The 14,695-nt window shown below is 34.2% G+C and overlaps 1 protein-coding gene across 2 annotated transcripts in view; it reads left to right on the top strand.

Annotated features, from left to right (window-relative positions):
- The window catches only part of LOC148945549 (uncharacterized), a 103,395-nt gene that overhangs the window by 24,224 nt on the left and 64,476 nt on the right, over positions 1–14,695 (top strand). For both annotated transcript variants that reach the window (XM_089099263.1, XM_089099262.1), the window contains exon 3: positions 6,111–6,212. In XM_089099263.1, the coding sequence (XP_088955389.1) occupies positions 6,111–6,212 (102 nt within the window). The remainder of the gene's footprint in view (positions 1–6,110; positions 6,213–14,695) is intronic.

Below are 14,695 nucleotides of genomic sequence, written 5' to 3'. Positions count from 1 at the left end.
AGGGTGTTTGCCACGTGCTTAAAAAGTAAAGATAGCCTGTTCTTTCGCCAAGTCTTAAATAGGATATTTTTCTTCAAGTGATAACGAAGAAAAGTAACTATTTAACAAATAGTTACTCGGTTAAATTCAAAAACATTAGAGAGTACATAAATAAACAATACACACGCATCAAACAAATATAATTTAAGTAGTGGACTCTTAATTTACTTGCTTTTACTAAGGCTGTCAGCAATGAGTTGCTGCAGACAACAGTAGGCTACTGTCGTCTAAACAAGCTTTCGGGTCGCTCCTGAACACCTTGCTCTTTGCGCTAAAGTTTTTTAATGTTTAAAAAATAGCGTTGTGAGAAAGAGTCTAACATTAGCGTAAAGAGGCGTTGAGGTGGGGACAGCCCCTCTCATTTACGGAATAATTTCTGTTCGGTTTAAGTTTTAATGTTGCTCCTTACTTTCAGTTAAAAAAAACTCTTTTTTTTAATTTAATTTTTGAACGTTTTTGAATTAATGCAGGTTTTGATTTTGGCTCACCGTACATGAATAATTAAAACAAACTTTGCACATTAATTTTACTTTTATTCGGTTAAATGACTTTCTCGAAAGTTGTTTAATTTTATTTACGAAGTTTTTTATTAGCAATAAATATACGTAACTTACGAATTAACTAGCTCTAATGAAAGTACTAAAAAATCTTTGTCTTAAAGATCGAGGTATTGACTAGGGGGTGAACCCAATCATATACTTAATAATTTCATTTCGTTTCAAGTTTTGATGTTGCTCCTTACTCTCAGTTGAAAAACTTGTTTTTTTTATTCAATTCCGGATCGCTTTTTTATATAATGCTGGGAAATCAAGCGCCACCTTCATAGCAATGTCCCTTCCCCCATGAAAACTTCTTCCATGGAAAGATCCTCCCATATATCCCCCACACCCCCGCCCCCCCCCCCATACTACCAGAAAAAATCCCACTTGAAAACGTCTGTATACTTCCCAATAACCAATAATATATGTAAACATTGGGTAAAGTTCATGCCTTTCAGCCCTCCCCCTAGGGACTTTGGGGATTAAGTCATCCTAAAAGATATATTTAGCATATTTTTGACCATACTGAACAAAATCGCTATCTCAAAATTTTGATCGAGAGACTTTGGAAAAAAAATGAGCGTGAGAGGGGACCTAGTTGTCCTCCATTATTTTGGTAACTTAAAAAGGGCACTGGAACTTTTAATTTCCGTTCGAATGAGTCCTCCCACGATATTCTAGGATCACTTGGTCGATACTATCGCCACTGGAAGAAAAAGCAACAAAAAACAAAAATAAACACGCATCCGTGATCTTTTTTCTGGCAAAAATACAAAATTCCACATTTTTGCAGATAGGAACTTGAAACCTCTACAGTAGGATTCTCTCATACCCTGAATCTGATGGTGTGATTTTAATGGTACAAACAAAATACGGGATTCTCTTCAAGATTTTCTTTAATTTGCTCGTCCACTACGGACTCTTGTTTGTCTTTTACTTGTTAATGCACTTTTCACTGTAGTTATCAGTTTTTGAGACATTGAATAATCATTAATGTTTAAAAGTAAGCTATTTACCAAAATTCCTTTACAAGATTCGAATATTGGCCAATAAACCTTGTAGAATGTACAATATGTACAGTTGGGCTAACAATAACACCCATAGATTATAGTTAAAAGCATAAATTTGAGAAAATGAAGAGTTTTTTTACTCAGAGCATTTAAAAATTAATCACCATAATTATCTGATGCATCCTCGGATTGGAAATATCTTCAAAAATGACTCTGGAATTTGGAAATTCATCAGGATGAACTTCTCACACCATTTGCATTCCTGAATGAGTTTTTTCTTTATTTTTGAACTTCCTTGTAAAATTTCTAAACAACCTACCATTGAGATCCACAGGGTCAGAGATAAACATTGAGCACAGAAAAACTAAGACAGAAATACGGACCTTCTAACCTTAAAACCAGGAAGCAGTGCGGTCCCCAGACACTAAGGGCTATAAATTATGCAGTTTGCCCATTGTTTACATACAGAGTGTATTATTGGGATAGGGGGAGCACTTGATCGTGGGTATGTCCAAAAAGGCTAATTTATTAAAATGAGAAGATGAAAGAATGTTTAGGGGGAAGTTGAACAAAATCAAGACATTACTTGCGTCCAGGTTATTAAAAGCTCATATCTACGTATTTTAGGAACGGCTAAGGGTATAATTTGAAACTTTCAGGGCCACTACTACTGATACTACAACTGTGACGGCGACCACTTGCAACTGCGACTACAACTGCTTGCGACTCTAACTTATGATCATTATTACGATCGTTACAATTACTTTCGGCGACAATTATGACTACTTGCGACTGTGATTCTTACCATTTCGAATTCGACTACTTGTGACTGTGAGTATTGGCAAGTACTTTTGACGATTACTGCTAATACTTGCGACTGCAATTACAACTTTGTGTGGCTACTAGTGACTGTAATTGTGACTACTTGCATCTGCAACTGCTTGCGACTGCGACAACTAGGGAGAGCAACTGATTCATATTATGATTGAAGATAAATCTGATAGAGAATGAGGTACTTACAAAAGGTTCTCTTGGAAGGGCTATAAGGCTTCAATATTTTTAGTTTACTCTAACATAAAGAAAGAAAAACGAGCAAAAATGGGTTTTTTATAGGCAAAATTAAAATACTCAAAAAACAAAGCAAATATTTCGAGAGGACAAACGCCTCTCTTCTTCAGTGCGAAACAAAATAATGTAACCAAGGAAAGTGCCGAAGAAAAAAACAACAAAAAACAAACGCGGAAAGTCAATGTGAAAAGAACCAAAAAACCAAAAATAAAAAAAAGATTAATAAAAGCCAAAAATTAAAAGAATTAAAACCAAATATCTAACAGCCATAAAAGCGAGTTATTCGCCAATATCCGCGATTTGCACAAAATCAAAAAAAAAAATATGAACTGCCATCGACGGATGCTAGCGAACAACTGACAAAGAAAAGGAAACAATTCATTCACTCAAAAAACAAAGCGAACCAGCAATTAAATAAGTTGGAGAACTATGTCATTTGATTTCGGATTTTAATTAATGCATTTCTTGCAGACACCCTTTGAGATATAAGGGGTTGTTAACGTGTTTGATTAGATGACTGGGAAAGCGGTTCAAGGTTTATTTCAGGGATTACTAAAGTATCGGCTTCTCTTTTGAGAAAACCGAAATATGACTCGTTTATTCTTAAATCACCGGAATCTCTGTTTAAAGCTAGACCTAAATGTTGGTATTTATAAATTTCAACAACTTCTCTGTAGTGCTGAACTATACCTTTGTCATGCGAAATAAGGCTAGCTTGATTAAACAAAATAGTATGGTCTGGTTTTTCAAAAATGTGCTCTGCAATGGCAGAGTCAAAATTTCCTGTTTTTTTTCGCTTTTTAAGTGTATTATTAATTTAACTAGAGGGCTGAGTTAATCTATCCGTTAGTCGCTGATCAGTTCTTCTGATATACCAAAGACCACTCGAACAAGGAATTCTGTAGACACCGGAGTTTTCACCTATCGGGATAGGGTCTTTACCTTGATAAATTTGGGACCTGATAGTTTTTCTGGGTCTATAATAAGTGTAAATGTTATTTTTCCTTAGATTTTTTGAAATGTGGTCTGAAACCCCTTTAACGTATGGGAGACCAAGATAAACTGAATTTTCCCTTTGATTTGTGTTTTCTGTGGAACTATCTGATAATCTTTTAATGCGTTTTGCAATTACAGAATTTATTAAACTAATTGGATAGCCATTCCGAAATAAAATATCTCTAAGGGAGTTGAGCTCTAAATCCAAGAAACGTGTTGAACAAACTTTCAATGCTCTATCAACTAGAGAAGTGACAACTCCTCTTTTCACAGCAGGAGAATGATTAAAGGAATAACTTAAGTAACGGTCATTATGTGTGGGTTTTCTATAGACACCAAACTCAAAACATGAATCATTTCGGTGCACCAGAACATCTAAGAAAGGAAGACGCCTCTCTATCTCTGATTCCTGAGTAAATTTGAGTTTTGGATCCAAGGAGTTGAGCAAGTGAAGAAAAGAACTCAAAGACTCGTCACCATGCTCCCACAAATAAAAAATATCATCTTTAAAACGAATCCAAAATTCAGGTTTACAAAAACTTTGCAAAATAGCCCTTTCTTCAAGGTCTTCCATGAAGATATCAGCCTGTATTGAAGAAAGGAGGGCACCCATGGAAAGCCCATATTTCTGTCTATAAAAAATGCCTCTATAATGGAAGTAAAAAGAAGTTCTGTTACAAAGGGCTGTAAGCGAAAGAAGTGTCTGATTCAAAAGAGTAGATTTTTCTGATGTAGATGGGTTAGAATTAAGTTTTTGCTCCAAAATCAGTTTGGCCTTTTGAGGATCACAATTGGTATACATTGAATCTGCATCAAAACTGCCAATTCTTGTATTTGGTTTAACCGAAACTTGCTTTACCTTGGCAAAAAAAAAATCAGTGGAATTTGTAATATAGGATTTTTTAGCCGGAATTAGTGGGCGAAACATAACTGATGAGGATTACCCTATTTGTGCTGTAGGATAATTAAGAGAAGAAACAATGGGTCGAAGTAGATAACCGGGCTGAGCTTCAGGAGGACCTTTAATGCTAGGGGACGTGCATCCACGGGGGTAAAACCTTTTTAACAGCTGATCTGTAATTTCCTTTTAGATTAGGAAAGATACCTATTCCTTTTAGATATGAAAGTTCTTTTTGGACTTCCTGGACAAATTTATCTGCGGGATCGGTTGGTAATTGTACATATGTGTTAGAATCATTAAGAATTTCTCTGACCTTTTTGTCGTAATCATCTGAATCTAATACAACAAAAGTATTGCCTTTATCGGCTTTCGTAATAATCCTGGAATGATCTTTATGTAGTGCGTGTAAGACCAAGTGAACATTTTTACTAAAAAAATTTTAAATTAGTATTATTAACAGAAGGCGAATCCAACAAAGTTTCAACAAATTGTGCTCTGACCTCAGCAATCTCTCCAATATCCGCACGAGAGTCATGAAATGACCCCTCTGTGTTCGCGATAATTTCACTATAAGGTATTTTCGAAGTAGATGGTAATTAGTACATGGAAAGACATAAAAAATGCAGTTTATTTGTATCAAGTGATTCTATTTTTAATTTTTGTTTTTTAATTAAAAAAAAGGCACTAGTACTTTTAATTTCCTTTTGAATGAGCCCTTTCACAAACTTCTAGGACCAAGGGGTGGATACGATCACCCCTGGAAAAAAAACAACACACAAATAAACACGCACCCGTAATCTTTCTTCTGGCAAAATATACCAAATTCCACATTTTCCTGATAGGAGCTTGTAACCTCTACAGTAGGATTCTCTGATACGCTGAATCTGATACAATTCTCTGATATTCTGAATCTGATGATACGCCAGAACATAATTTGCACTTTACTGAAAAAAAATAAATGTTTTTACTTTTGTAACTTTAATAAATCAAATAATATTAACATTTTGATTAAAAAATTGTCAGTATACATAAATTAAACTGACAGTGCACAATCATTTGTATTTTTTCAGTAAAGTGCAAATTATGTTCTGGCCTTGGGAAGGCATAGGGGTTTTGAGCCCTACTCATGATAATTTCTGCTCGATTTTAGTTTGACTCGGTTATTTATTGTAATTTCTGTTCGTTTTGGGTTTCATTTATTTATCGATGCTGATGTGTGGTAGTTTCACGCTTGGTAGATTATTTGATTTTATTTTTGCTCATTTTTGGTTTAGTGGAGTTCTTTACTTTTCTTTGAAAAACTTATTTTGTGGAAAAAGTTTTTTTAATTAATCCTCTATAAGGCAACCCTTCCACGGTGGAACGGAATGTTTTTCCTAACATACGTCAATGAAAGCATAAGCAAATGAGTCGAAATTGAATAATTGGAGTTCAGAATCCAGACTGAAACCAGTTTTAGTCGACAACAGTGACAATTTATTTTTCCAATTTTTAATATTTTGGACTTCATTTTTTTTTAAAACCCTTTATTCAAAATAATTATTTCTTCCATTTTAGCTTGAAGAGCTAGAAAATGCTTTTTCGCAGACTCACTATCCTGATGTTTTCACAAGGGAGGACTTAGCTATGAAAATAAGTTTGACGGAAGCAAGAGTTCAGGTAAGCTATTCCACCTAGGGTATGCTATGGTAAGCTATGGGTAAGCTACTTAAGGTCAGGTAAGCCATCCTACCGGATTAAGCATAGAAACAATATTGAATTTTATTTACTACTAATTTTATTTACTAATAAATGAATAATATTAAAATAAATAATAAAATAATAAATAACAATAATAATATTAAAATAAAAAATAAAAATAAATGAATTTTATTTACTACTAAAAGGCATGCGTCACTAGTTGAGTAGTAAATAACAAAATTATAACGCGAATAAAAGAAAAACGTTCAAAACAACAAATGCACGCTAATCTCGCAAAACATCCTACATTTCATTTGAAAAATATTTCTTTTTTTTCGGATTTTCTCATTATATATTTTGGAACACTAAGAACAAATCCATAATACGATTAAAGACTAAATTTCTATTTTACTTTTGCTCAACAAGGGGGTTGAGAGAAAGGCAGAAAAACTCATATTTAGAGAGGATGAACAATATACAAGAAATATTTAGCAAGTTTATTAGGAGATATTGATGTCGGAGGAATCCATTAAACAAAAAAAAAGAGAAATTACAATAATATAATTTGAGAGCTAGGTTCAGTTTAGCTCCATTTAGTTTAGTTCCATTTTTGTTATCTGATCTTTGAACTATTTTGAAAAAAATGGCTAACTCAATATTTTTATCGGATGCATTTGGGGAATAAAGTGCTTGGGGGCTAGTTACCCGCATAATATTAATTCTAAAAATAATTTTATTTAGGAGAGAAAAACTGGTTTATTAGAAGCGCATCTTAGGCATAGTCTACAAGTTACAAGGATTGCTTCTGTTCTCTTTTCTTATCTTAGGCTTTATGGTTTTTAAAAGGGGGGGGGGGTCAAAGTCAATATTTTTAAGGAATTTATCTAGTTGCAGAAAATAGTTGGGGGATTATGTCCTTAAAGACCTCCTAGCTGTGCAGTCTGTTTAGCAGACATAATTGCAACATAACAAAACACTTACATGTATATTCAAAATAACAAGGAAGTTTTTTTCTTTTCCAAAATTCTTGGTTTCGGTTAAACTATTTAGGTCTTAGCATTTGAAGTGAAAACTAGAACTTTGGTACAAAGGTCCCGTTGAATAATGCAACAACTGCAACCCATGGGTCAAGTTGCGCAACAACACAAGCAACTGTATCTCACGGGTAACAAATTTATCACGGGTAATTTGCCCGTTTTCACGGGTAATAACGGGTAATTAATCGCCTTTGAGAATACTTTATGATTATTGTAAGCCGTTAATTACAAGTTTAATGTTTAATTAAAGAATTTCTGACAGAAGTTATGCGTGCTCGAAATAATCCTCAACTCTGTACCAGCATTGTTTAGGTTCTTGCGAGCATTCCCATGATTCCCAACGTGGGGCATAGGCCCCACCCGCGGAGCAGGCGAATATTTTGTTGGATCTTGTGTAGGACGTGCATCCTTCGGCTAACTATACTGTATAGCCTTGATTTTGGTAAAAACAAACAATTTTTCACGTCATAATATACATTTAAAGAGCACAAAAGATGCATGATAGTGGTACAATAAAGTCATGCACATACGGACAATATTTTTCAATAGTATAAAATATGCCTAGAACACGACCAGAAAAAAATACCAAGTTAATGATTTACTTTATAGTTTTTGTTTATTTATTTTTTTTTTTTTTTCTTCTTTTTGCTCTTCTTTCTGTGAGTATTTTTTTGTGCCTTATGCGCAGCCTTTCTCGTGGCTTACTTTTGTGCTTTGAATGGTTGGCAATAGTTTTTCATTTATTTGTTTTTCTTTTTTTTTCTGTATAATCTGATTGTAACCAGTGGATTGTAGAAGGGTATGAAGATCACCTTTTTGATTTGAGAATAATATGCAGAGAAATGAATTATGTTATGCTTAATTGATGTTTGATTTCTTTGTTTGTTTTTGTTGTTTTTTTTTCTTCTTTTTTTTATCTCAGTAAGTAATTGGCTATTGTTCTCTGAGTTTGTGGTCCGTATATACTCCCCTAATTACAGGCCAAGGAGCCTTTGGGGGGACTAGCACAGTGTATTATGTGCTAGTCCCCCCTTTTTACAATTTTATAAGGAATAAAATCTTATCTTATCTTAAAGGTGAACATGGCGTAAAACTTTGAGTAACAAAATTTGAATATCACTAGGGGAGCATCAGGATTTTAGAAATCTCTGGGTGGGGTATGGCCCAAAATTGGTTGGGAACCACTGTTGTATTCAGACAGTGCAGCATTTCCTGCAGCTTACGAACATCCCTGAAACGGCGCAATGACTAAACTTATCGTATGGTTTATTTTCGCATACAGAAGAGTGCATGTCTTCTTGCTTACTTTAAATGCACTTGGATGTCTAAAATATAATATAATTTAGGAATATTTTATAATAATGTTATAGCTTCTGTTTTGAATTCACGATTTTTGGCATTATATCCTAAAAAATATATGGGATACAAAAATTTTGCTTATGATGCCCAAGAGATAATGTGAGGTTTTATCAATATTCAAAGTTATTTGATTTGTAGAAAGTTAAGCTTTGAAGCTAGGGCATTTTATTTAGACCAAATTTAGGGAATTTACAAAATTGTAACTTCAAATAGAAAATACACAAAAGAAGTCTTATTTCTGGAAAATTAATGTAAGCTCCATCTCCAAGAGGATTGAGGTCTGTTTATCCGTGTTGGAAAAAAATTGCCTTGCCTTGAAAAAATCTACCTCTAGTTTGTCAAAAAAAATAGGTGCTTAACAACAACTTTAGAAAATTTCTTACTGCATATTTACTTTCGGATATAAAAGAATCCATGTCTTCTTGTTTACTTTTCATGGCATTAAACACTTAAATATATACCAAAATCGAAAAATTTAGGAGAAATATATAAAATTTGAAAATTTGTATTTTGTAGTCAAGGTTTATGGAAACTATTTTCCCAAAATTTATGATAGATATGGAAGTTTCTCTGAGGTTTTTTAACAGATTGTATGAAGTTCTATCGGTATTTAACGTTATTTGATTTCTAAAAAAGTTACCGTCGAAGATAGGACATTTTGAAGAGACAATTTGTAGAAAATTTGCAGAATCAAAACTCATTTAATTTAAACAATCGATTAAAATAAAGAGGCATCATACTAGACATTTCAGGAAACCGACCAAAAATCGGACTTTTGCGTTTGTGATTGAATTTTCCAAAACTATTTTTCTAGACTCTAGAAAAGAATCTTAATTTTATTTCTGGTTTTCACAATCATAATTTAGCGTTTACCACAAACAACAGGTAAAAATAAAAGGATTTTTTTTTAATAGTGATATAATGGAAAGGGGGTCTTCGTCAACATAAACTGGTGTTCTTTTTAATTTGGTGTTCTGAAGAAGAATGGAATAATTTTTTTTTCCAAAAAAGCTTACTTTCCCAGCAAAGATAGTTTTGTTTTGACACCATATGCAACACAAGAAAATAACGTTTTTTTTCTATAAAATAGTTCGAAATTCTACATTTAGTGAAACCTTTCTGTCCCGTTACACGATTCTAATACCTACGGAAAATTTTGATTTTGCATCTCTTACAACTTTGGAACTCTAGACCGCTGATCAGGAGAAAAAAAAAAAAAAACGCAAAAGCAGTAGTGTTGCTCTGCAACCAATAGAAGTCGTAGGAACTATCAAGCACTTTATATTTCAACAAAAAACTTAGTTTCTATGGACGATTAGAGAAATGACTCCTTTCTAAGAAAAAACAAACAACTATAGCCAAAATTATTTTAGTGCGACGCTTCGACATAACATCAGGCATCGACATTAGCTCGAGCACATCGACTTTAATGGAGAAGGGTCGGTTGGTGATTGTGGGAGAGGGGGCCTGATGTCTTATAAAGTTCTTTTTTATGCGCAAATTTTCTACTTCTTCATTGAGAATTTGAACAAAATATAGAAGAGAATCAGGGTTGAGGGTCAGTATTTTTGCACTTTCCAAAATTAACAGACTTTTTTTCTTAAAGGTGAAAAATTATTTTACCGAGACCATTTATTAGTGTAAATAGGTAATTACAAAATATTTCATTTGATTGTTTTTCAGATCATTTAGACTGAAACTTTTATTATTTAAAGCAAATGTGCATTAATGAGCTCTTCCAGAGAAAAATAACTGAATAATTGAGAAAAATATAATTAGCTCAATCACATCATCAGATTTAACTTGTCACTGCAAAATACATCCCCGTCTTTTGATTTGAAAAAAAAAATTATCAAAATTTTAACGAAAAATAACAATTTTAAAATTATGTTAAAAACAAATAAACTCAGCATACAAAATTTTCCTTTCTCAGCAAATTTCTGGTCCCTTTTTAACTGAAAAATTTAAGTCCAGAAAATTTAACTTAAACTTTTAAGATGTAAAGTTCTTCTGAGAGGATTAAGCTTCTTGATTTCACTTATTCAATTTTATCTACGTGATGAATACAAATTCCTTTACGTTTGAAATTCCTTTGAACCTGAAATTTGAATCTCTACAGATTTTCTCTTTACTCCCTAGTGATCTTTACTTCATTTTAGGAATGTAAAATATAACAAATTCAGTTTATTCAGCCTTAACCATTACCTTGATTTGGAAAAAAACTTAAAAGGCAGCAAGCCCCTTCACTTTTTATCATGCAAATTTTAAGCGATAATTCGACAAAGAAAATGCTTTGTGGTCCCAGAAATTGAATTCTGAACGACTAAAATTCTCTCGCGAGAGAGAATAGTATCGCATTAACCCTTTTTTCTTTATTTGATATTCAATTTGTCCTTTGCCTCTCATCATTTTGCAGCTGGTTTCTCCTCAGGGATATCATTTAGAAAAAGAGTCAGTAAGATTCAAATAAGACTCGGAGATTCATAAAATAGGCATAAAAAAGAGGGGACACTTTTCTAGCATATAAAAGGTATATACCTTGTCTTCTTCCTCCCAACTAGGAACATTATTTTGAGTCCCCCCCCCCCGCCAAGAAAAGGACTGACAGGCTACGTTCCTGCTTACATTCTGATAATTAAAAAAAAAACAATTTATTAACCTTCATACAAAGGGAGCGTTGGATGACACATTTCCCTTAAGATTGGTCGACAGAATCACCTGACAGAAAAAAAAATAACAAGAATAAAAAAAAACAAGAATACTCGTGATTAAAAAGCTCTTTTTAGGCTTTTCATACCCTGGAATGACTTCTGAGCCCGTCCCTCTTTCTCAAAATTAAATAAAAAAACAAGTTTTTTTAACTGAAAGTAAGGAGCGACATTAAAACAAAAGACGATCAGACATGATTCAGTATATGAAACGGGCTGTCCCCTCCTCAACGCCTCGCTCTCTACGCTAAAGTTTTTTATTCTTTAAAAAATGGAGTTGTGATAAAGAGTCTAACTTTAGCGCAAAGAGCGAGGCGTTGAAGAGGGAACAGCCCCTTTCATATACGGAATAATTTCTGTTCGTTTTAAGTTTTAATGTCGCTCCTTACTTTCAGTTAGAAAAACTTGATTTTTATTTAATTTTTGAACGTTTTTTGAATTAAATACAGGTTTTGATTTTGGCTCACCGTACATGAGTATTTAAAACAAAATTTGCATATTAATTTTATTTTTATTTGGTTAAATGGCTTTCTCGAAAGTTGTTTAATTTTATTTACGAACGTTTTTATTAGTAATAAATATGCGTAACTTACGAATTAACTTACGTAACGAACTTCTATATTCATATTTTTTAATACGCATATTACGGGGTTCGCCCTCTTGTAAATACCTTTCGCTTTAAGCTAAAGTTCAAATTTTGTTCCAATTCTTTAAAAATGACCGCTTAATCACAAAGGCCGTTAATTAGAATAACTAGCTCTGATTAAAGTACTAAAAAATCTTTGGATTAAAGAGCGAGATATTGACGAGAGGGTGAACCCAATCATATATGTAATAATTTCTGTTCGTTTTAAGTTTTGATGTTGCTCCTTACTTTCAGTTGAAAAACTTATTTTATTTTATTTAATTTCTGATCGTTTTTTTTAAATAATGCTGGGAAATCCGGCACCCCCCTCATAGCAATGTCTCTTCTTCCATGAAAACTTCCTACGTCGAAAGATTCTCCCATATAACCCCCGACCCCCCCCCCCCCCACTACCAGAAATAATCCCCCCTGAAAACGTCTGTATACTTCCCAATAACCAATACTATATGTAAACATTGGGTAAAGTTCATAACTTTCAGTCCCTCCCCCGGGGACATTGGGGGATTAAGTCTTCCTAAAAGACATAGTTATTATATCTTCGACCATGCTGAACAAAATGACTATCTCTAAATTTTGATCGGGTGACTTCGGAAAAAAGAGCCTGGGGGGGCCTAGTGGCCGTTCATTTTTTGGTCACTTAAAAAGGGCACTAGAACTTTTAATTTCCATTTGATTGAGGCTTCTCCCGGTATTCTAGGACCACTGGGTCGATACGATCACCCCTGGAGAAAAAACAACAAAAAAACAAATAAACACGCATCCGTCATCTTTCTTCAGGCAAAAAATACAAAATTCCACATTTTTGCAGACAGGAACTTGAAATTTTTATAGTAATGTTCTCTGATACGCTGAGTCCGATGGTGTGATTTTCATTAAAGTTCTATGACTTCTAGGGGGTGTTAGTATATACCAAGGTACTACTGTGCGCAGACCTCCGTACCAAACAGGTTTTTCTGTTAATTTTTGCAGGGTCCTTACACTCTTTGCCAGGGAATAACGCAATTTCAAAAGTTCAGCGTAACTTCAAAGTTCAGTGTCCTTTTTTAGTGTTAAACCAGAAAACCGATGACTCTTTTTACCCGCCAATTATTTTTGTATATAATAACTTTATTAGTCGGTTTTATAAAAAAAAAAAAAAAACTTTTCATGCTACAATGTACTTAATTTAAAAAAAAAAAAAACGATATAATGTCCCTACACTGCATTCCAATTTTCATTATGCATTAAGACATTGTTTTCAAGTACCAAACAGGTTTTTCCAAAAACCGATGTGTGTGATGCTATAAGACTGGTTTCGTTTCATGGGTTCATTAATAGAAGGACTAATGCATTTGAAAAGGGTAATTACTTCTTTAGTTTACGAGATTTGCGAATTTTTTTTTTGCGAAAAGATATTTGCGTAAAGGTATTGCGAAGGTTTGACATTGTGACTTGACCTAGCTTTACCTCGCCGATGTGATCTGTATAATACATAAGTAACGTTTGGAAAATATTGTCAATTTAAAAAGAAATGGCTGAAAAGTGTTTTGAGGGGGATGGGTTGCATAGAGGGGTCACTTGCACGAGGGTTCAGTTAAAGGGGATACAGTTGCATGGGGGGTTTCGGTTATACACGGGTTCAGTTACAAGGGATTCAGTTGCACGGGGGTACCCCTTTTTTCGAAAAATCGGGCTCCCTGTTTTCAAAATCCCTTTTTCTTCTGAGGCTTGGAGCATTTGTGTCAACAATACAAAGAATAAGCTCAAATACTTAATAGATTTGACGTTTACAAGAGACATTGCTAGAAAGTATTCTATAGCTTAATTGCAAAGTAACGATAGAATGACATTGTGACTTAATACAGCTTTACCTCGCCGATGTCATCTGTATAATACATAAGTAACGTTTGAAAAATATTGTCAATTTAAAAAGAAACGGCTGAAAAGTGTTTTGAAGGGGATGGGTTGAATAGAGGGGTGACTTGCACGAGGGTTCAGTTAAAGGGGATACAGTTGCACGGGGGTTTCGGTTATACACGGGTTCAGTTACAAGGGGATTCAGTTGCACGGGGGTATCCCTTTTTCAAACACGGGTTCAGTTACAAGGGATTCAGTTGCACGGGGGTACCCCTTTTTTCGAAAATCGGGCTCCTGTTTTCAAAATCCCTTTTTCTTCTGAGGCTTGGAGCATTTGTGTCAACAATACAAAGAATAAACTCAGATACTTAATAGATTTGACGTTTACAAGAGACATTGCTAGAAAGTATTCAATAGATTAATTGATAAGTAACGATAGAATAACATTGTGACTTGACCTAACTTTACCTCGCCGATGTGATCTGTATAATACATAAGTAACGTTTGAAAAATATTGTCAATTTAAACAGAAAGGGCTGAAAAGTGTGGTGAAGGGGCGGGGGTGCAGCGCGGGGGGCCGGGCCCGAGGGGTCATGGCCAGGAGAGCCCGGGGCCCAGGGTGTTTCGATTAGCCCCGGGGTCAGTTACAAGGGGAGACACTGTCCGGGGGGGTCTCCCTTTTTTTCGACAATCAGGCCCCCTGTTTTCAAAATCACTTTTTCTTCTGAGTCATGGAGCATTTGGTGGCTAGATATTAAACGTAATGAAATTTAGCATGGAAGTTCAGTTGTACAGGGTTTCAGTTATACAGGGGTTCAGTTACATGGGGGTTCTTTGTGTTAAATAAGTAGTTTTTGTATCTTTTAAAAGAACTTT

The sequence above is a fragment of the Artemia sp. Qi Xiang Cuo genome, chromosome 13, assembly GCF_049724085.1.
Source record: "Artemia sp. Qi Xiang Cuo chromosome 13, ASM4972408v1, whole genome shotgun sequence".
Lineage (NCBI taxonomy): Eukaryota > Metazoa > Arthropoda > Branchiopoda > Anostraca > Artemiidae > Artemia > Artemia sp. Qi Xiang Cuo.
The sequence above is the reverse complement of the archived record's forward strand: the minus strand, read 5'-3'. Positions and strand labels throughout refer to the sequence as shown.